Source organism: Melopsittacus undulatus, assembly GCF_012275295.1.
Source record: "Melopsittacus undulatus isolate bMelUnd1 chromosome 25 unlocalized genomic scaffold, bMelUnd1.mat.Z SUPER_25_unloc_1, whole genome shotgun sequence".
In the NCBI taxonomy this organism is placed as follows: domain Eukaryota; kingdom Metazoa; phylum Chordata; class Aves; order Psittaciformes; family Psittaculidae; genus Melopsittacus; species Melopsittacus undulatus.
In genome coordinates this window covers 340254-360514 of record NW_022993936.1, presented here as the reverse complement: position 1 = coordinate 360514, position 20261 = coordinate 340254, and the positions used below count along the sequence as shown (strand labels likewise).

The following is a 20261-nucleotide window of genomic DNA, read 5'->3' as shown; positions in this document are numbered from 1 at the left end:
AGGGGTGGAATGGGATGGGCCAAGGAGAGGGACCCCCCATTGGTAGCAATGGGATGGGCCAATGTGCAGGACTCCCATCCATAGACACACAATGGGATGCTCCAATGGAAGAGCCCCATCATACACACACACATTGGGCTGTACCATATTAATGGGGGGGAGGTGGGGTGCTAGTAATGGGACCCCTCCATAAGCATACAATGGGATGGTCCAAGGAGCAGGACCCCCCCCCATTGGTAGCAATGAGATGGGCCAAGGAGCAGGAGCCCCATCCATTGGTAGCAATGGGATGGTCCAAGGAGCAGGACACCCCTCCATAGGTGCACAATGGGATGGTCCAGACCCCCCTCCATAAGGATACAATGGGATGGTCCAGACCCCCCTCCATAAGGATACAATGGGATGGTCCAGACCCCCCTCCATTGGTAGCAATGGGATGGTCCAGACCCCCCTCCGTAAGGATACAATGGGATGGTCCAGACCCCCCTCCATTGGCAGCAATGGGATGGGCCAGACCCCCATCCATAAGCATACAATGGGATGGTCCAAGGAGCAGGACACCCCCCATTGGTAGCAATGGGATGGGCCAAGGAGCAGGGACCCCCCCCCATTGGTAGCAATGGGATGGTCCAAGGAGCAGGACCCCCATCCATAAGGATACAATGGGATGGTCCAGACCCCCCTCCATAAGCATACAATAGGATGGTCCAAGGAGAGGGACCCCCCTCTATAGGTGCGGAATGGGATGGTCCAATGTGCAGGACCCCCATCCATTGGTAGCAATGGGATGGTCCAGACCCCCCTCCATAAGGATACAATGGGATGGTCCAGACCCCCCCCCATTGGCAGCAATGGGATGGTCCAATGTGTAGGACCCCCCTCTGGAGGGGTGGAATGGGATGGGCCAAGGAGCAGGACCCCCCCATTGGTAGCAATGGGATGGTCCTAGGAGCAGGACCCCCCTCTATAGGTGCATAATGGGATGGTCCAAGGAGGACACCCCTCTATAGGTGTGTAATGGGATGGTCCAAGGAGCAGGACAACCCCCATTGGTAGCAATGGGATGGGCCAATGAGCAGGACCCCCATCCATAAGCATACAATGGGATGGTCCAAGGAGGACACCCATCCATTGGTGCGCAATGGGATGGTCCAATGAGTGGGGACCCCCCCCCATTGGCAGCAATGGGATGGGCCAAGGAGCAGGACACCCTTTTATAGGCATACAATGGGATGGTCCAGACCCCCCTCCATAAGGATATAATGGGATGGTCCAAGGAGCAGGACCCCCTCTATAGGTGCATAATGGGATGGTCCAAGGAGCAGGACACCCCTCTATAGGTGCGGAATGGGATGGTCCAGACCCCCCTCCGTAAGGATACAATGGGATGGTCCAGACCCCCCTCCATTGGTAGCAATGGGATGGGCCAGACCCCCCTCCATTGGTAGCAATGGGATGGTCCAGACCCCCCTCCATAAGGATACAATGGGATGGTCCAAGGAGCAGGACTCCCCCCCCCATTGGTAGCAATGGGATGGTCCAATGTGCAGGACCCCCATCCATTGGTAGCAATGGGATGGGCCAGACCCCCCTCCATAAGGATACAATGGGATGCTCCAAGGAGAACACCCCTCTGTAGGCATACAATGGGATGGTCCAAGGAGCGGGACCCCCATCCATTGGTAGCAATGGGATGGGCCAATGAGCAGGACCCCCCCCCATTGGTAGCAATGGGATGGTCCAATGTGAAGGACCCCCATCCATAAGGATACAATGGGATGCTCCAAGGAGAAGGACACCCCCCCACTGGTAGCAATGGGATGGTCCAAGGAGAGGGACCCCCATCCATTGGTGCGCAATGGGATGGTCCAAGAAGGACACCCCTCTATAGGTGCATAATGGGATGGTCCAAGGAGCAGGACCCCCATCCATTGGCAGCAATGAGATGGTCCAAGGAGCGGGACACCCCTCCATAGGTGCGCAATGGGATGGTCCAGACCCCCCTCCATAAGCATACAATGGGATGCTCCAAGGAGCAGGACACCCCTCTATAGGCATACAATGGGATGGTCCAAGGAGAAGGACCCCCCCCATTGGTGCGCAATGGGATGGTCCAAGGAGCAGGACCCCCCCCTATTGGCAGCAATGGGATGGGCCAATGAGCAGGACCCCCATCCATTGGTAGCAATGGGATGGTCCAAGGAGCAGGACACCCCCCCCCGTTGGTAGCAATGGGGGAGCCCCACCATACACATTGGGCTGTACCATTGAATGGGGGGGGGGGAGGTGGGGTCCATGTAATGGGACCCCCTCATAGGCACGCAATGGGATGCTCTGGGGAGCAGGACCCCCCCCTTCTATGACAGCAATGGGGGAGCCCCATCATACACATACACACACATTGGGCTGTACCATTGAAAGGGAGGGGGGGTCCTGCTAATGGGACCCCCTCATAGGCACGCAATGGGGATGGGGAGGGGGAGCCCCTGCTCCTGGAGACCCCCCCAGTTCCATAAGGGGGTACATGGAGCCCCCCATGTTAGCGGAGGGGGGGGGGGCATGGGGGACCCCACCTGTACCCTATGCAACGGGACCCCCCCATAAACACGGGGACCCCCTCAGCCCCATATCAGACCCCAACCCCCCCCTCCCTCCCCATACCCCCCCCATTAAGGGGGTCCCATCTCCCCCCCTCCTGCCCCCAGTGTGGGGGTGCAGACCGTACCAATGGGGTTGTATGGGGGGGGGGGGTCATACATACCCATCTCCGTCCAGCCGTGCCCCGCTTCGGCGCTTACCATTACACTGGGGGGGGGGGGGAGCACCCCCAAAACGGTCCAAAAAGGGACCCCCCCATTGGGGTGAATGGGGGGGGGGGTCCCCCCAAAAAGAAAACAACAAACGCCCTGCCTGCGTCCTGCCACTGTGCGCCTATGGGGCCGCATTGTGCGCGGCCCCCAACCCTCACTATCTACCCGCTGTGTCCCCCCCCCCCGGCCGCACATGGACCGTTCCAACCCGGGGGGGGGCCAAACCAACCCGGCCCTTAGAGGGGGGGGGGGTTAAGGCTCCAGGCGGCTCCGGAGGGGGCGCTTGGGAGGGAGGAGGGGAGAAAAGGTCGTTAACATCCGCGGTAATGGTTCGACCCAACCCCCCCCCCGAACCCAGACCCACTTGGTTTGGTCCCGATGGGGGCGTTTCTAAGCGTTTTTGGGGTGTTTCTAACCGTTTTTGGGGTGATTCTAACCGTTTTTGGGGTGATTCTAACCGTTTTGGGGGTGTTTCTACCGTTTTGGGGGCGTTTCTAACCGTTTTGGGGGTGCTTCTACCGTTTTGGGGGCGTTTTCAACCGTTTTGGGGGTGTTTCTAACCGGTTTGGGGGTGTTTCTATCGTTTTGGGGGTGTTTCTACCGTTTTGGGGGTGTTTCTAACCGGTTTGGGGGCGTTTCTATCATTTTGGGGGTGTTTCTAACCGTTTTGGGGGCGTTTCTAACTGTTTTGGGGGTGTTTCTACCGTTTTTGGGGCATTTCTAACCGGTTTGGGGGCGTTTCTAACCGTTTTTGGGGTGTTTCTACCGTTTTGGGGGTGTTTCTACCGTTTTTGGGGCGTTTCTACCGTTTTGGGGGTGTTTCTACCGTTTTGGGGGCGTTTCTAACCGTTTTAGGGGCGTTTCTAACCGTTTTAAGGGCGTTTCTACCGTTTTGGGGGTGTTTCTATCGTTTTTGGGGCGTTTCTAACCGTTTTTGGGGTGTTTCTACCGTTTTGGGGGTGTTTCTAACCGTTTTTGGGGCGTTTCTAACCGGTTTGGAGGCGTTTCCAACCGTTTTGGGGGCGTTTCTAACCGTTTTGGGGGTGTTTCTAACCGGTTTGGGGGTGTTTCTACCGTTTTTGGGGCGTTTCTACCGTTTTGAGGGGGTTTCTACCTTTTTGGGGGTGTTTCTACCGTTTTGGGGGCGTTTCTAACCGTTTTAGGGGCGTTTCTAACCGTTTTGGGGGTGTTTCTATCGTTTTGGGGGCGTTTCCAACCGTTTTGGGGGCGTTTCTAACCGTTTTGGGGGTGTTTCTAACCGTTTTGGGGGTGTTTCTAACCGTTTTGGGGGTGTTTCTAACCGTTTTGGGGCGTTTCTAACCGTTTTGGGGGCGTTTCTAACCGTTTTGGGGCGTTTCTAACCGTTTTGGGGGCGTTTCTAACCGTTTTTGGGGTGTTTCTAACCGTTTTTGGGGCGTTTTTACCGTTTTGGGGGTGTTTCTACCGTTTTGAGAGCGTTTCTAACCGGTTTGAGGGTGTTTCTATCGTTTTTGGGGCGTTTCTATCGTTTTTGAGGGGGTTTCTAACCGGTTTGAGGGTGTTTCTACCGTTTTGGGGGCGTTTCTAACCGTTTTGGGGGCGTTTCCTATCATTTTGGGAGAGTTTCTACCGTTTTCGGGGCGTTTCTAACGTTTTTAGGGGCGTTTCTACCGTTTTGGGGCCATTTCCATCATTTTGGGGGGTGTTTCTAACGTATTTAGGGGCGTTTCTATCATTTTGGAGGCGTTTCCCATGTTTTAGGGCCATTTCCACCATTATAGGGGGTGTTTATAGCGATTTTTGGGACCTTTCTATCCTTTTGGGGGCATTTCTGCCATTTTTAGGGTAGCGTTTACCCTTTTAGGGCCATTTCTCCTGGTTTTTGGGTTGTTTCTGCTGTTTCAGGGGCACTTTTACCATTTCCTGAGTGTTTCTGCCCATTTTAGTGGCATTTCTATGGTTTTAGGGGCACTTCTTCCATTTCTGAGGCCATTTCTGCTGTTTCCCCCATTTTTGGGGGTATTTCTCCCATTTTGGGTTCATTTATCCCATTTTTTGGTCCATTTATCCCATTTTTTGGTCCATTTATCCCATTTTGGGGGCCTATTTTTCCCATTTTTGGTCTCCTTCCCGCATTTTTGGGTCTGTTTATCCCATTTTTGGGACTGGTTTTCCCATTTTTCCTCTGCTTCTCCCATTTTTGGTCCATTTATCCCATTTTTGGGGCTATTTTTCTGAATTTTGTGCCCATTTCTCTCATTTTCGGGGCCCTTTCTGCCATTTTTAGTCTCCTTATCCCATTTTTGGGGCTATTTTCCCCATTTTTTGTTCCATTTATCCCATTTTTGTGCCCATCTGTCCCATTTTGGGTCCATTTATCCCATTTTTGGGTCTGTTTATCCCATTTTTGGGGCTAATTTTCTCATTTTTGGGGCTATTATCCCATTGTTGGTCCATTTTTCGGGCTATTTCTCCCATTTTTTGTTCCATTTATCCCATTTTTGGTCCATTTATCCCATTTTTGGGGCTATTTTTCCCATTTTTGGGTCTGTTTATCCCATTTTTGGCCTATTTATCTTATTTTGGGGGCTATTTTCCCCATTTTTGGGTCCCTTTCTCCCACTTTTGGGGCTATTTCTCCCATTTTGGGGGCCAATTTTCTCATTTTTGGGCTATTTTCCCATTTTTGGTCCATTTATCCCATTTTCGGTGCTGTTTCTCCCATTTTTGGGGCTATTTTACCCATTTTTGTTCCATTTATGCCATTTTTGGGGGCTATTTTTCTCATGTTTAGTCCCTTTATCCCCTCTTTCGTCTGTTTATCCCATTTTTGGTCTCTTTATCCTATTATTTGGGCTTTTTTTCCCATTTTTGGATCTCTTTATCCCCTTTTTTGGTCTCTTTATCCCATTTTTGGTCCATTTATCCCATTTTTTGGGCTATTTTTCCCATTTTTTGTTCCATTTATCCCATTTTTGGTCTCTTTCTCCCATTTTTGGTCTCTTTATCGTATTTTGGGGGCTAATTTTCCCATTTTTGGTCCATTTATCCCATTTTTTTGGGCTATTTCTCCCATTTTGGTGCCATTTTTCCCATTTTTGGATCTCTTTATCCCATTTTTTGGTCTCTTTATCCCATTTTGGGTCCATTTATCCCATTTTTGGGGCTCTTTCTCCCATTTTTGGGGCTATTTTTCCCATTTTTGTTCTGTTTCTCCCATTTTGGGACTATTTATCCCATTTTTTGTTCCATTTATCCTATTTTTTGTCCATTTATCCCATTTTTGGGGCTATTTATCTCATTTTTGGGGCTATTTTTCCCGTTTTTATGCCCATTTTCCCCATTTTTTCTCCATTTTCCCCTATTTTTGGGTCTATTTCCCCCATGTTTGGGTCCCTTTCCCCTCCCCCACTCACCACTCCTCCTCCTTGTGCGCCAGGAAGAACTCCTGCAGCTGCTGCCTCCTGAACTCCACCTTGTAGTCATTGTAACGTTTCACGGCCTCAGTCTCGTCCACAGCATCGTCCATGGCCAACAGGAACTCCTTGAAGCTCTTGAGCACGGGGGGGGTCAGGCCCAGCTCCACCTCCGCGATGGAGCCCAGCCTGGGGGGGGATAGAGGGTGGTTATGGGGGGGATATAGGAGGTTATGGGGCGCTATGGGGCGGTTATAGGGTGCTATGGGGCACTATGGGGGGGATATAGGGGGTTATGGGGCGCTATGGGGCAGTTATGGGGGGATATAGGGGGGTTATGGGGCACTATGGGGCACTATGGGGGGGATATAGGGGGGTTTGGGGGGGTTATAGGGGGTTATGGGGCACTATGGGGGGGGTATAGGGGGTTATGGGGGGGGGGGGGGGTCAGGCCCAGCTCCACCTCCGCGATGGAGCCCAGCCTGGGGGGGGGGGAGAGGGGTCAGAGGGGAGGTTATGGGGTAGCTATGGGGCAGCTATGGGGCACTGTGGGGCAGTTGTGGGGGGGTTATGGGGGAGATATAGGGTGGTTTGGGGGGGTTATGGGAGGCATATAGGGGGTTATGGGGGGGTTATAGGGGGGTTTGGGGGGGTTATGGGGCACTATGGGGCAGATATAGGGTGCTATGGGGCACTATGGGTGGTTATAGGGAGGATATAGGGGGTTATGGGGGGGGGGGGGTCAGGCCCAGCTCCACCTCCGCGATGGAGCCCAGCCTGGGGGGGGATAGAGGGGGTTATGGGGCAGATATGGGGGGGATATAGGGTGCTATGGGGCACTATGGGGTGGTTATGGGGGAGATATAGGGGGTTATAGGGGGGTTATAGGGGGATTTGGGGGGGTTATGGGGCACTATGGGGTGGTTATGGGGCACTATGGGGCACTATGGAGAGGTTATGGGGCACTATGGGGCAGATATAGGGTGCTATGGGACACTATGGGGGGGATATAGGGGGGATATAGGGGGTTATGGGGCACTATGGGGCAGATATAGGGGGATTATGGGGTGGTTATAAGGGGGTTTGGGGGGGTTATGGGGGGGGGGTCAGGCCCAGCTCCACCTCCGCGATGGAGCCCAGCCTGGGGGGGGGCAGAGGGGGTTATGGGGTGGTTATGGGGCAGTTATGGGGGAGATATAGGGGGTTATGGGGCAGATATAGGGGGTTATGGGGCAGATATAGGGTGCTATGGGGCGCTATGGGGCGGATATAGGGTGCTATGGGGCAGTTATGGGGCACTATGGGGCACTATGGGGGGGATATAGAGGGGTTATGGGGTGGTTATAGGGGGGTTTGGGGGGTTATGGGGCACTATGGGGTGGTTAGGGGGGGTTATGGGGCACTATGGGGTGGTTATGGGGGGGATATAGGGGGTTATGGGGGGGATTTGGGGCACTATGGGGGGGATATAGGGTGCTATGGGGCAGATATGGGGCGCTATGGGGTGGATATAGGGGGGTTATGGGGCACTATGGGGCAGGTATAGGGGGATATAGGGGGTTATGGGGTGCCATGGGGCACTATGGGGGGGATATAGGGGGTTATGGGGCACTATGGGGTGGTTATGGGGGGGGGTCAGGCCCAGCTCCACCTCCGCGATGGAGCCCAGCCTGGGGGAGGGGGGGAGAGGGGGGTTATGGGGGGGATATAGGGTGCTATGGGGGGGTTATGGGGTGCTATAGGGCGGACATAGGGAGTTATGGGGCACTATGGGGCAGTTATGGGGGGAATATAGGGGGTTATGGGGCAGATATAGGGGGGATATAGGGTACTATGGGGCACTATGGGGGGGATATAGGGGGGTTATGGGGTGGTTATAGGGGGTTTGGGGGGCTTATGGGGCACTATGGGGGGGATATAGCGGGGTTATGGGGCACTATGGGGCAGATATGGGGGGGTTTGGGGGGGTTATGGGGGGTTATAGGGGGTTATGGGGGGGGGGGGTCAGGCCCAGCTCCACCTCCGCGATGGAGCCCAGCCTGGGGGGGGGGATATAGGGTGGTTATGGGGCAGATATAGGGGGGGTATAGGGGGTTATGGGGCACTATGGGGCGGATATAGGGTGCTATGGGGCACTATGGGGCAGATATGGGGCAGTTATGGGGCAGTTATGGGGCACTATGGGGTGGATATGGGGAGGTTATGGGGCACTATGGGGCACTATGGGGGGGATATAGGGGGTTATGGGGGGGATATAGGGGGGATATAGGGGGGTTATGGGGCACTATGGGGTGGTTATGGGGGGGGTCAGGCCCAGCTCCACCTACGCGATGGAGACCAGCCTGGGGGGGCAGAGGGGGTTATGGGGCAGATATAGGATGCTATGGGGCACTATGGGGCAGATACAGGGTGCTATGGGACACTATGGGGGGGATATAGGGGGGTTATGGGGCACTATGGGGCAGATATAGGGGGATTATGGGGTGGTTATAGGGGGGTTTGGGGGGGTTATGAGGGGGTTTGGGGGGTTATGGGGCAGATATAGGGGCTTTGGGGGCCTTATGGGGCACTATGGGGTGGTTATGGGGGGGATATAGGGGGGTTATGGGGTGGTTATAGGGGGGTTGGGGGGGTTATGGGGCACTATGGGGTGGTTATGGGGGGGGTCAGGCCCAGCTCCACCTCCGCGATGGAGCCCAGCCTGGGGGGGCAGAGGGGGGTTATGGGGGGGATATAGGGGGTTATGGGGCACTATGGGGCAGATATAGAGTGCTATGGGGTGCTATGGAGGGAATATAGGGGGTTATGGGGCACTATAGGGTGGTTATGGGGGGATATAGGGGGTTATGGGGGGGTTATGGGGCACTATGGGGCAGTTATGGGGCAGTTATGGGGGGGTTTGGGGGCATATAGGGGGATTATGGGGGGGTTATGGAGCACTATGGGGTGGTTATAGGGGGGTTTGGGGGGGTTATGAGGCACTATGGGGGGGATATAGACTGCTATGGGGTGCTATGTAGGGAATATAGGGGGTTATGGGGCACTATGGGGTGGTTATGGGGGGATATAGGGGGTTATGGGGGGGTTATGGGGCACTATGGGGCAGTTATGGGGCAGTTATGGGGGGGTTTGGGGGCATATAGGGGGATTATGGGGGGGTTATGGGGCACTATGGGGCAGTTATGAAGGGGTTATGGGGCACTATGTGACAGTTTCACCCCATTTTCAGGGGCCGGGGGTCACTTTTAGGGTATTTTGGGTCTTTTCAGGTCACTTTTTGGGGTGATTTCCCCAGTTTTGGCCTGTTTGGGCCCATTTTTGGGGCTATTTTCCCCATTTTTTGTCCATTTATCCCATTTTTGGGGCTATTTCTCCCATTTTTTGTCAATTTATCCCATTTTTCGGGCTATTTTTCCCATTTTTGGGGCTATTTTCCCCATTTTTGGGGCTATTTTCCCCATTTTTGGGTCTATTTTCCCCATTTTTGCCCCTTTTCACCCCATTTTTGGCTCCTTACCTGGCCTGGATGGGCAGGATGTGGGGCTGCATCACGTGCATCTCGGGGTGCCCCCAGGGTTGGGGGGGGCCATATGTGGGGCCGGCGCCCCCCCCCACTGTAGGGTCCCTCATAGCCACTGTGGTAGGGGTCAGCGCTGTGCTCGTCCCTATGGAGTGGGAGGAACCATTGGGGTACATGGGGGGGGGATGGATCCATTGGGATGCATGGGGGGGGGGATGGATCCATTGGGATATATGGGGGGGTTGGGATGGATCCATTGGGATACATGGGGGGGGATGGATCCATTGGGATACATGGGGGGGTTGGGATGGATCCATTGGGATACATGGGGGGGGATGGATCCATTGGGATACATGGGGGGGGATGGAGCCATTGGGATACATGGGGGGGGGGATGGATCCATTGGGATATATGGGGGGGGGATGGATCCATTGGGATACATGGGGGGGGGATGGAGCCATTGGGATACATGGGGGGGGGATGGATCCATTGAGATACATGGGGGGGGGAATGGGGTGGATCCATTGGGATGCATGGGGGGGGGATGGAGCCATTGGGATACATGGGGGGGATGGATCCATTGGGATACATGGGGGGGGGTTTGGGATGGGAATGGAACTGGATCCATTGGGATACATGGAGAGATTTGGGATGGATCCATTGGGATACATGGGGGGGGATGGATCCATTGGGATGCATGGGGGGGGGATGGATCCATTGGGATACATGGGGGGGGATTTGGGATGGATCCATTGGGATACATGGGGGGGATTTGGGATGGAGCCATTGGGATACAGGGGGGGGATTTGGGATGGAGCCATTGGGATATATGGGGGGGGGAATGGATCCATTGGGATACATGGGGGGGGGATGGAGCCATTGGGATACATGGGGGGGGGATGGATCCATTGGGATACATGGGGGGGGATTTGGGATGGGAATGGGATAGATCCATTGAGATACATGGGGGGGTTTGAGATGGATCCATTGGGATACATGGGGGGGGGGATGGAGCCATTGGGATACATGGGGGGGGGATGGATCCATTGGGATACATGGGGGGGGAATGGGAATGGAACCGGATCCATTAGGATGCATGGGATTTGGGATGGGAATGGGATGGATCCATTGGGATACATGGGGGGGGTTTGGGATGGGAATGAAACTGGATCTATTGGGATACATGGGATTTGGGATGGGAATGGGATGGAGCCATTGGGATACATGGGGGGGGATGGATCCATTGGGATATATGGGGGGGGATGGATCCATTGGGATACATGGGGTTGGGATGGATTCATTGGGATACATGGGGGGGGGAATGGATCCATTGGGATACATGGGGGGGGATGGATCCATTGGGATACATGGGGGGGGGATGGATCCATTGGGATACATGGGGGGGGGATGGAGCCATTGGGATACATGGGGGGGTTGGGATGGATCCATTGGGATACATGGGGGGGGTTGGGATGGATCCATTGGGATACATGGGGGGGGGTTGGGATGGATCCATTGGGATACATGGGGGGGGTTGGATCCATTGGGATACATGGGGGGGGGATGGAGCCATTGGGATACATGGGGGGGGAAATGGGATGGATCCATTGGGATACATGGGGGGGATGGATCCATTGTGATACATGGGGGGGGATGGAGCCATTGGGATACATGGGGGGGATGGATCCATTGGGATACATGGGGGGGATGGATCCATTGGGATATATGGGGGGGGATAGAGCCATTGGGATACATGGGGGGGATGGATCCATTGTGATACATGGGGGGGGGTTGGGTCTTACCAATCCCTTCTCATGCGCTTCTGGGGGGGGCTCAGCTCATGCCGGGGGGGGGAGAACCTCTCCCGTCGGGTCCGGTCATAGTCCCTGTACTCCCCCCGGCTCCGGCGCTCCCGACCCCGATCCCAATCCCTATAGAAACCAATGGGGAGAGGGACATTGAGACCCCCCCCCATTAACGGTGCATTGGTTCCTTCCCCCCCCCCCATTAACAGTACATTGGTTCCCCCCCCCATTAACAGTGCATTGGTTCCTTCCCCCCCCCCCATTAACAGTGCATTGGTTCCTTTTTCCCCCCCCCATTAACAGTGCATTGGTTCCTTCCCCCCCCCCATTAACGGTGCATTGGTTCCTTCCCCCCCCCCATTAACAGTACATTGGTTCCCCCCCCCATTAACGGTGCATTGGTTCCTCCCCCCCCCCCATTAACAGTACATTGGTTCCCCCCCCCCATTAACGGTGCATTGGTTCCTTCCCCCCCCCCCATTAACGTGGCCTTGGTTCCCCCCCCCCCATTAACGGTGCATTGGTTCCTTCCCCCCCCCATTAACGATGCATTGGTTCCTTCCCCCCCCCATTAACAGTGCATTGGTTCCTTCCCCCCCCCCCCATTAACAGTGCATTGGTTCCTTCCCCCCCCCCATTAACAGTGCATTGGTTCCTTCCCCCCCCCATTAACGGTGCATTGGTTCCTTCCCCCCCCCCCATTAACAGTGCATTGGTTCCTTCCCCCCCCCCATTAACAGTGCATTGGTTCCTTCCCCCCCCCCATTAACAGTGCATTGGTTCCCTCCCCCCCCCATTAACGGTGCATTGGTTCCTTCCACCCCCCCCCCCCGTTAACGGCTGTTACCGGTCGCGCCCCCCCCCCCCCCCCCCGTTAACGGCTGTTACGGTCGCTCCCCCCCCCCCCCGTTAACGGCTGTTACCGGTCGCTCCCCCCCCCCCGTTAATGGCTGTTACCGGTCGCTCCCCGCCCCCCCCCGTTAACGGCTGTTACCGGTCGCTCCCCCCCCCCCCCCGTTAACGGCTGTTACCGGTCGCTCCCCCCCCCCCCATTAACGGCTGTTACCGGTCGCTCCCCCCCCCCCCCATTAACGGCTGTTACCGGTCGCTCCCCCCCCCCCCCGGTTAACGGCTGTTACCGGTCGCTCCCCCCCCCCCGTTAACGGCTGTTACCGGTCGCTCCCCCCCCCCCATTAACGGCTGTTACCGGTCGCTCCCCCCCCGCCCGTTAACGGCTGTTACCGGTCGCTCCCCCCCCCCCCCGTTAACGGCTGTTACCGGTCGCTCCCCCTCCCCCCCCCCCCCGTTAACGGCTGTTACCGGTCGCTCCCCCCTCCCCCCCCCCCCCGTTAACGGCTGTTACCGGTCGCTCCCCCTCCCCCCCCCCCCGTTAACGGCTGTTACCGGTCGCTCCCCCTCCCCCCGTTAACGGCTGTTACCGGTCGCTCCCCCCCCCCCCCCGTTAATGGCTGTTACCGGTCGCTCCACTCCTCCCTCCGTCTCTCCTCCCGTTCACGTGACCGGTCATAGTCACTTCGTTCCCGGCGGAACTTGTCCCGACGGCGCCGGTCGTACTCGTCATCACTGTCCGCCATGGGGGAACCGGAACCGGAACCGGAGAGACCGGAAGCGGAACCGGATGGGGACCGGAACTGGATGGAGACCGGAACCGGGGACCGGAACCAGATGGAGACCGGAAGCGGAGACCGGATGGAAACCGGAACCGGAAGGTGAACCGGAACCGAACGGGAACCGGAACGTGAACCGGAACCGGAGACCGGAACGTGAACCGGAACCGAACGGAAACCGGAACCGGAACCGAACGGAACCGGAACGTGAACCGGAGACCGGAACGTGAACCGGAACCGGAACCGAACGTGAACCGGAACCGGAACGAGAACCGGAACGTGAACCGGAACCCGACCGTGAACCGGTTCCGTTACCGGCCCACAATGCCCCTCGGCAGCGCCCCCCTCACTTCCGGTGACGTTAACGCCGCTCTGACGTCACCGCTGACGTCACCGCGCCCGCCGGTGCGGACGGCGATGCGCTCCCTGCGCGGCCGGCCGCCTGTCTGCCAGGCCGCTTCCGGTGGGAACCGGATGTGACGTCACGCGGGGGACCGGAAGTCGCTCTAGCCACCGTGGAGGACCTAGTGTTTGTGCTCCAATCGGAACGGGAAACGGGGGGGGAGGACCGGAACCGGAAGCGGAAGGCGGCGGAAGGAGAGCAGGCCCAATTGGAAGCTCTATGGTAAATAGAGGCGCTCTACGTGGGGCCTTGGAGGACTCCAACTCTATGGTACGGCCCGAGGGGGGGCGTGGCCGCGCGTGCGCCGTGGCCTCCCATTGGCTCCCGCCCTCGGGAGGGTCACGTGAGGGGGGCTGCGGGCCGCCATTTTGTCCGAAGCCGGAGTGGGCGGCGCCATTTTGTGAGGGGTGGGCTGCGCATGCGCAGAGGGAGATGCGACCACAACATAGGGAACCGTTGACCCCCCCATGGACTCCACGTGACCCACGTGACCCACGTGACCCCTGCGGACCCCCCCCCCCCCCAGTCCATCCCAGTTCATCCCAGTTCATCCCAGTCCATCCCAGTCCATCCCAGTCCATCCCAGTCCCATCCCAGTCCATCCCAGTCCATCCCAGTCCATCCCAGTTCATCCCAGTTCATCCCAGTCCATCCCAGTCCATCCCAGTCCATCCCAGTCCCATCCCAGTCCATCCCAGTCCATCCCAGTCCCATCCCAGTCCATCCCAGTCCATCCCAGTCCATCCCAGTTCATCCCAGTCCATCCCAATCCCATCCCAGTCCATCCCAGTCCCATCCCAGTCCATCCCAATCCCATCCCAGTCCATCCCAATCCCATCCCAGTCCATCCCAGTCCATCCCAGTCCATCCCAGTTCATCCCAGTCCATCCCAGTCCATCCCAGTCCATCCCAATCCCATCCCAGTTCACCCCAATCCCATCCCAGTTCATCCCAGTTCATCCCAGTCCATCCCAGTTCATCCCAATCCCATCCCAGTCCATCCCAATCCCATCCCAGTTCATCCCAGTTCATCCCAATCCCATCCCAGTCCATCCCAGTTCATCCCAGTCCATCCCAGTCCATCCCAGTCCATCCCAGTTCATCCCAATCCCATCCCAGTCCCATCCCAGTCCATCCCAATCCCATCCCAGTTCATCCCAGTCCATCCCAGTCCATCCCAGTTCATCCCAGTTCATCCCAGTCCATCCCAGTTCATCCCAATCCCATCCCAGTCCATCCCAGTCCATCCCAGTCCATCCCAATCCCATCCCAGTTCATCCCAGTTCATCCCAGTCCCTCCCCCCCCCCCCCCCCCCCCCCCCCCTCCCCCCTCCCCCCCCAGAGGTCATGACCCCACATCCTCCCCTCCCCCCCCCAAGGGAAGCTCCTAACAAAGGCAGTTTCCTGCCCCTCCCCCCCCTGCTGACCCCTCCCTATGGGGGGGGGGGGGGGAGGGGGGAGGGGGGGGAGGGGGGAGGGGGGGGGGGGGGGGGGGGGGGGAGGGGGGAGGGGCTGGGACGAGATCGAGGCTGAGACGGACCCAAATCCACCCGAATTCAGCCCAAAATCTGCCCCTCCCCCATTGAGGGCTCAGAGGGGGGAGGGGAGCTGGGAACCCCCCACCCCATACATGGCTATGGGGCTGTGGCTGCTGTGGCTGTGGGTGCACGTGGGGTGTGCGGAGGAGGGTGAGATATGGGGGCTATGGGGCTGGGAGCATATGGGGTGTGGGTCCTATGGGGTCTATGGGGCTGGGAGGCTATGGGGTCTATGGGGCTGGGGGTCTATGGGGTGTGGGGCTGGGATCCTATGGGATGTGGGGCTGGAGATGTGGGTCCTATGGGGTCTATGGGGCTGGGAGCATATGGGGTCTATGGGGGCTATGGGGCTGGGGGTCTATGGGGGCTATGGGGGCTATGGGGCTGGGGGTCTATGGGGGCTATGGGGGCTATGGGGCTGGGGGTCTATGGAGTCTATGGGGTGTGGGGCTGGAGATGTGGGTCCTATGGGGTCTATGGGGTGTGGGTCCTATGGGATGTGGCTGCTGTGGCTGTGGGTGCATATGGGGTGTGCGGAGGAGGGTGAGATATGGGGGCTATGGGGCTGGGGGTCCTATGGGGTCTATGGGGGTCTATGGGGTGTGGGTCCTATGGGGTCTATGGGGCTGGGATCCAATGGGGTCTATGGGGGTCTATGGGGCTGGGAGCCTATGGGGTGTGGGGCTGGAGACAGGGATCCTATGGGGTGTGGGTCCTATGGGGTGTGGGGCTGGGATCCTATAGGATGTGGGGCTGGAGATGTGGGTCCTATGGGGTCTATGGGGCTGGGAGCATATGGGTGTCTATGGGGCTGGGGGTCTATGGGGTGTGGGGCTGGAGATGTGGGTCCTATGGGGTCTATGGGGCTGGGATCCTATGGGGTGTGCGGCTGGGAGATGGGGGTCCTATGGGGGCTATGGGGCTGGGAGCATATGGGGTCTATGGGGCTGGGGGTCTATGGGGTGTGGGGCTGGGATCCTATGGGGTGTGGGTCCTATGGGGCTGTGGCTGCTGTGGCTGTGGGTGCACATGGGGTGTGCGGAGGAGGGTGAGATATGGGGTCTATGGGGCTGGGAGCCTATGGGGTCTATGGGGGTCTATGGGGTGTGGGGCTGGAGATGTGGGTCCTATGGGGGCTATGGGGCTGGGAGGCTATGGGGTGTGGGTTCTATGGGGTGTGGGGCTGGGATCCTATGGGATCGGGGTCCTGTGGCATGTGGGGCTCGAGACGGGGGTACTATGGGATGTGGGGCTGGGACATGGATCCCATAGGATGTGGGGCAGGATGTGGGGCAGGATGTGGGGTTGGATGTGGGGCAGGATGTGGGGCAGGATATGGGGCAGGATGTGGGGCAGGATGTGGGGCTGGGATGTGGGGCAGGATGTGGGGTTGGATGTGGGGCAGGATGTGGGGCTGGATGTGGGGCTGGATGTGGGGCAGGATGTGGGGCTGGGATGTGTGGGGCAGGTTATGGGGCAGGATGTGGGGCAGATGTGGGGCTGGGATGTGGGGCTGGATGTGGGGCAGGATGTGGGGCAGGATGTGGGGCTGGATGTGGGGCAGGATGTGGGGCAGGTTATGGGGCAGGATGTGGGGTTGGATGTGGGGCAGGTTATGGGGCAGGATGTGGGGCAGGATGTGGGGCAGGTTATGGGGCAGGATGTGGGGCTGACCCCTGACCCCATCCCCCCCCCCAGAGACCCTGTTGGACACGAGGTTGGAGACATCAGATCTCAAGTGGACAGTGTATCCAGAGGGGGAGGGGCAGGTGGGTATTATGGGATGGACGGGGGGTGGGATATGGGGTATATGGGGTATGGGGTATAGGGGGTATATGGGGTATGGGGTATATGGGGTATATGGGGTATATGGGGTATATGGGGTATATGGGGTATATGGGGTATATGGGGTATATGGGGTATGGGGTATATGGGGTATACGGGGTATGTGGGGTATGGGGTATATGGGGTATGGGATGTACATATGGGATATGGAATATTATGGGATATGGACTATTATGGGATATGGGATATGGGGTATGATATATAGAATGTTATGGGATACAGAATATTATGGGATGATATGGGGTATTATGGGATATACAGAATACGGGGTATGGGATTTAGGATCCTATGGGATATAGGATATGGAGTATGATATGTACAGTATTATGGGACATGAAATATGGTATATGACATATTAGGGACTATATGGGATATTGGATATGGGATACAGAATATTATGGGATATGGGACACTATGGGATATTATGGGATTTGGGTTATTATGGGATATTATGGGCTATTATAGAATATTATGGGATACTATAGGATATTATGGGATACCCTGAGCTATTATTGAGTATTATGGGATATGGGACACTATAGGATATTATGGGCTATGGGATGCTGTGGGATATTATGGGATATGGGATATTATGGGATGCTATAGGATATTATGGGATACTATGGGTTATTATGGGATGCTATGTTCTATTATGTCTCCATCAGTGGGAGGAGGTCTCAGCGCTGGACCCCGAGCGCGGAGTCCCCGTGCGCACGTTCGAGGTGTGCTCAGTGCTGCTGCCCCATAGCCAGCCCCATAACCAGCCCTATAGCCAGCCCTATAGCCAGCCCCATAACCAGCCCCATAGCCAGCCCCATAGCCAGCCCCATAACCAGCCCCATAACCAGCCCCATAACCAGCCCCATAGCCTGCCCCATAGCCAGCCCTATAGCCAGCCCCATAGCCAGCCCCATAGCCAGCCCCATAACCAGCCCCATAGCCAGCCCCATGGCCAGCCCCATAGCCAGCCCCATAACCAGCCCCATAGCCTGCCCCATGGCCAGCCCCATAGCCAGCCCCATAGCCAGCCCCACAACCGGTGGCTGCGGTCGCGGTGGGTACCACGTCAGGAGGCCACATACGTGTACCTGGAGCTGCACTACAGTGTCATGGCCTGTGATGGGCTGAGCTGGTACAGGCGGCAGCGGCGGTACAGCCGGGAGCATGGCGACGGACATAGCAACCTGCATAGCAACCAGCATGGCAACGGGGATGCTCATGGCAACGGCCATAGCAACCAGCATGGCAACCAGCCTGGCAATAGGGATGTGCATGGCAACCAGGATGTGAATGGGAACAGCCATAGCAACCAGCCTAGCAACAGGGATGCACATAGCAACCAGCCTAGCAACCGGCATGGCAACGGGGATGCACATGGCAACGGCCATAGCAACCAGCATAGCAACCTGTATGGCAACAGCCATAGCAACCTGCATAGCAACCTGCATGGCAACGGCCATAGCAACCAGCCTGGCAACCAGGATGTGCATGGGAACCAGCCTAGCAACCTGCATGGCAACGGGGATGCACATAGCAACCGGCATGGCAACGGGGATGTGAATGGGAATGGCCATAGCAACCAGCCTGGCAACCAGCCTAGCAACCTGCATGGCAACAGGGATGCGCATGGGAACCAGGATGTGAATGGGAACAGCCATAGCAACCAGCCTGGCAACAGGGATGCTCGTGGCAACGGCCATAGCAACCAGCATGGCAACAGGGATGGATACCACAATCACCATGGCAACCATGACACCCATGGCAATTACCCTGGATACCAGGATGCTCTTAGCAACGGTGATACCCATAGCAACACCATTGACATCCACGGTCTCCATGGCAACCACGATGCCCATAGCAACGCTCTTGGATACCATGATGCCCATAGCAACACTCCTGGGTACCACGATGCCCTTAGCAACAATGACACCCATAGCAACACCATTGACATCCACGGTCTCCATGGCAACCAAGGTGCCCATAGCAACGCTCCTGGATACCATGATGCCCTTAGTGACAATGATGCCCATAGCAACACCATTGACATCCATGATCTCCATGGCAACCACGATGCCCATAGCAACGATGATGCCCATAGCAACACCATTGACATCCACGGTCTCCATGGCAACCAAGGTGCCCATAGCAACGCTCCTGGATACCATGATGCTCATAGCAACACCATTGACATCCACGGTCTCCATGGCAACCATGATGCCCATAGCAACACTCATGGATACCATGATGCCCATAGCAACACCATTGACATCCATGGTCTCCATGGCAACCAAGGCGCCCATAGCAACGCTCCTGGATACCATGATGCCCTTAGCAACACCATTGACATCCATGGTCTCCATGGCAACCAAGGCGCCCATAGCAACGCTCCTGGATACCATGATGCCCATAGCAACACCATTGACATCCACGGTCTCCATGGCAACCAAGGTGCCCATAGCAACGCTCCTGGATACCATGATGCCCTTAGCAACCATGACACCCATAGCAACCCCATCAACCCCCACCGTCTCCATAGCAACCGCCCCCCCCGCTCGGCCCCCCTCCCCCCCCCGGCCCTGCAAGGAGACCTTCACGGTGTTCTACCACGAGTCCGATGGTGACACAGCAACAGCCTCATCCCCCCCATGGATGGAGAATCCCTATGTCAAGGTGGCTACAGTCGCAGCCGAGCACCTGAGCCGGCCTGTGCCGCGACACTGACGCGGTGACAACACCCGTACAACTGGTGTTACTGGTACTGGTGTCACCCGTACTGGTGTTACTGGTACTGGTGTTACTGGTACAACTGGTGTCACCCGTACAACCGGTGTTACTGGTACTGGTGTTACTGGTGTTACTGGTACAACCGGTGTTACTGGTACTGGTGTTACTGGTACTGGTGTTACTGGTGTTACTGGTACAACCGGTGTCACCGGTACTGGTGTTACTGGTACTGGTGTTACTGGTACTGGTGTTACTGGTACTGGTGTCACTGGTACAACTGGTGTCACTGGTACTGGTGTTACTGGTACTGGTGTTACTGGTACTGGTGTTACTGGTGTCACTGGTACTGGTGTTACTGGTACTGGTGTCACTGGTACAACTGGTGTCACCGGTACTGGTGTCACTGGTACAACCGGTGTCACCCGTACAACCGGTGTCACTGGTACTGGTGTCACTGGTACTGGTGTTACTGGTGTTACTGGTACTGGTGTCACCGGTACTGGTGTCACTGGTACTGGTGTTACTGGTGTTACTGGTACTGGTGTTACTGGTACTGGTGTTACTGGTGTTACTGGTACCGGTGTCCCCGCCAC

At 56.8% G+C, this 20261-nt stretch overlaps 1 protein-coding gene and 1 long non-coding RNA gene across 2 annotated transcripts in view; one reads left to right on the top strand and one right to left on the bottom strand.

Annotated features, from left to right (window-relative positions):
- Window positions 1–13177, bottom strand: part of SRRT (serrate, RNA effector molecule) — a 48202-nt gene extending 35025 nt beyond the window's left edge. The window contains 5 exon segments of the mRNA XM_034073496.1: window positions 6206–6394; window positions 9723–9817; window positions 9819–9870; window positions 11528–11656; window positions 13007–13177. Coding sequence (XP_033929387.1) covers window positions 6206–6394; window positions 9723–9817; window positions 9819–9870; window positions 11528–11656; window positions 13007–13125 — 584 coding nt within the window. The 5' untranslated portion in view covers window positions 13126–13177.
- Window positions 13178–15091: 1914 nt separating this feature from the next.
- LOC117438100 (uncharacterized) lies at window positions 15092–17733 on the top strand. The gene is made up of 3 exons (XR_004550641.1): window positions 15092–15249; window positions 16798–16868; window positions 17610–17733. It is a non-coding gene; the product is annotated as an uncharacterized lncRNA (long non-coding RNA).
- Window positions 17734–20261: the final 2528 nt, after the last annotated feature.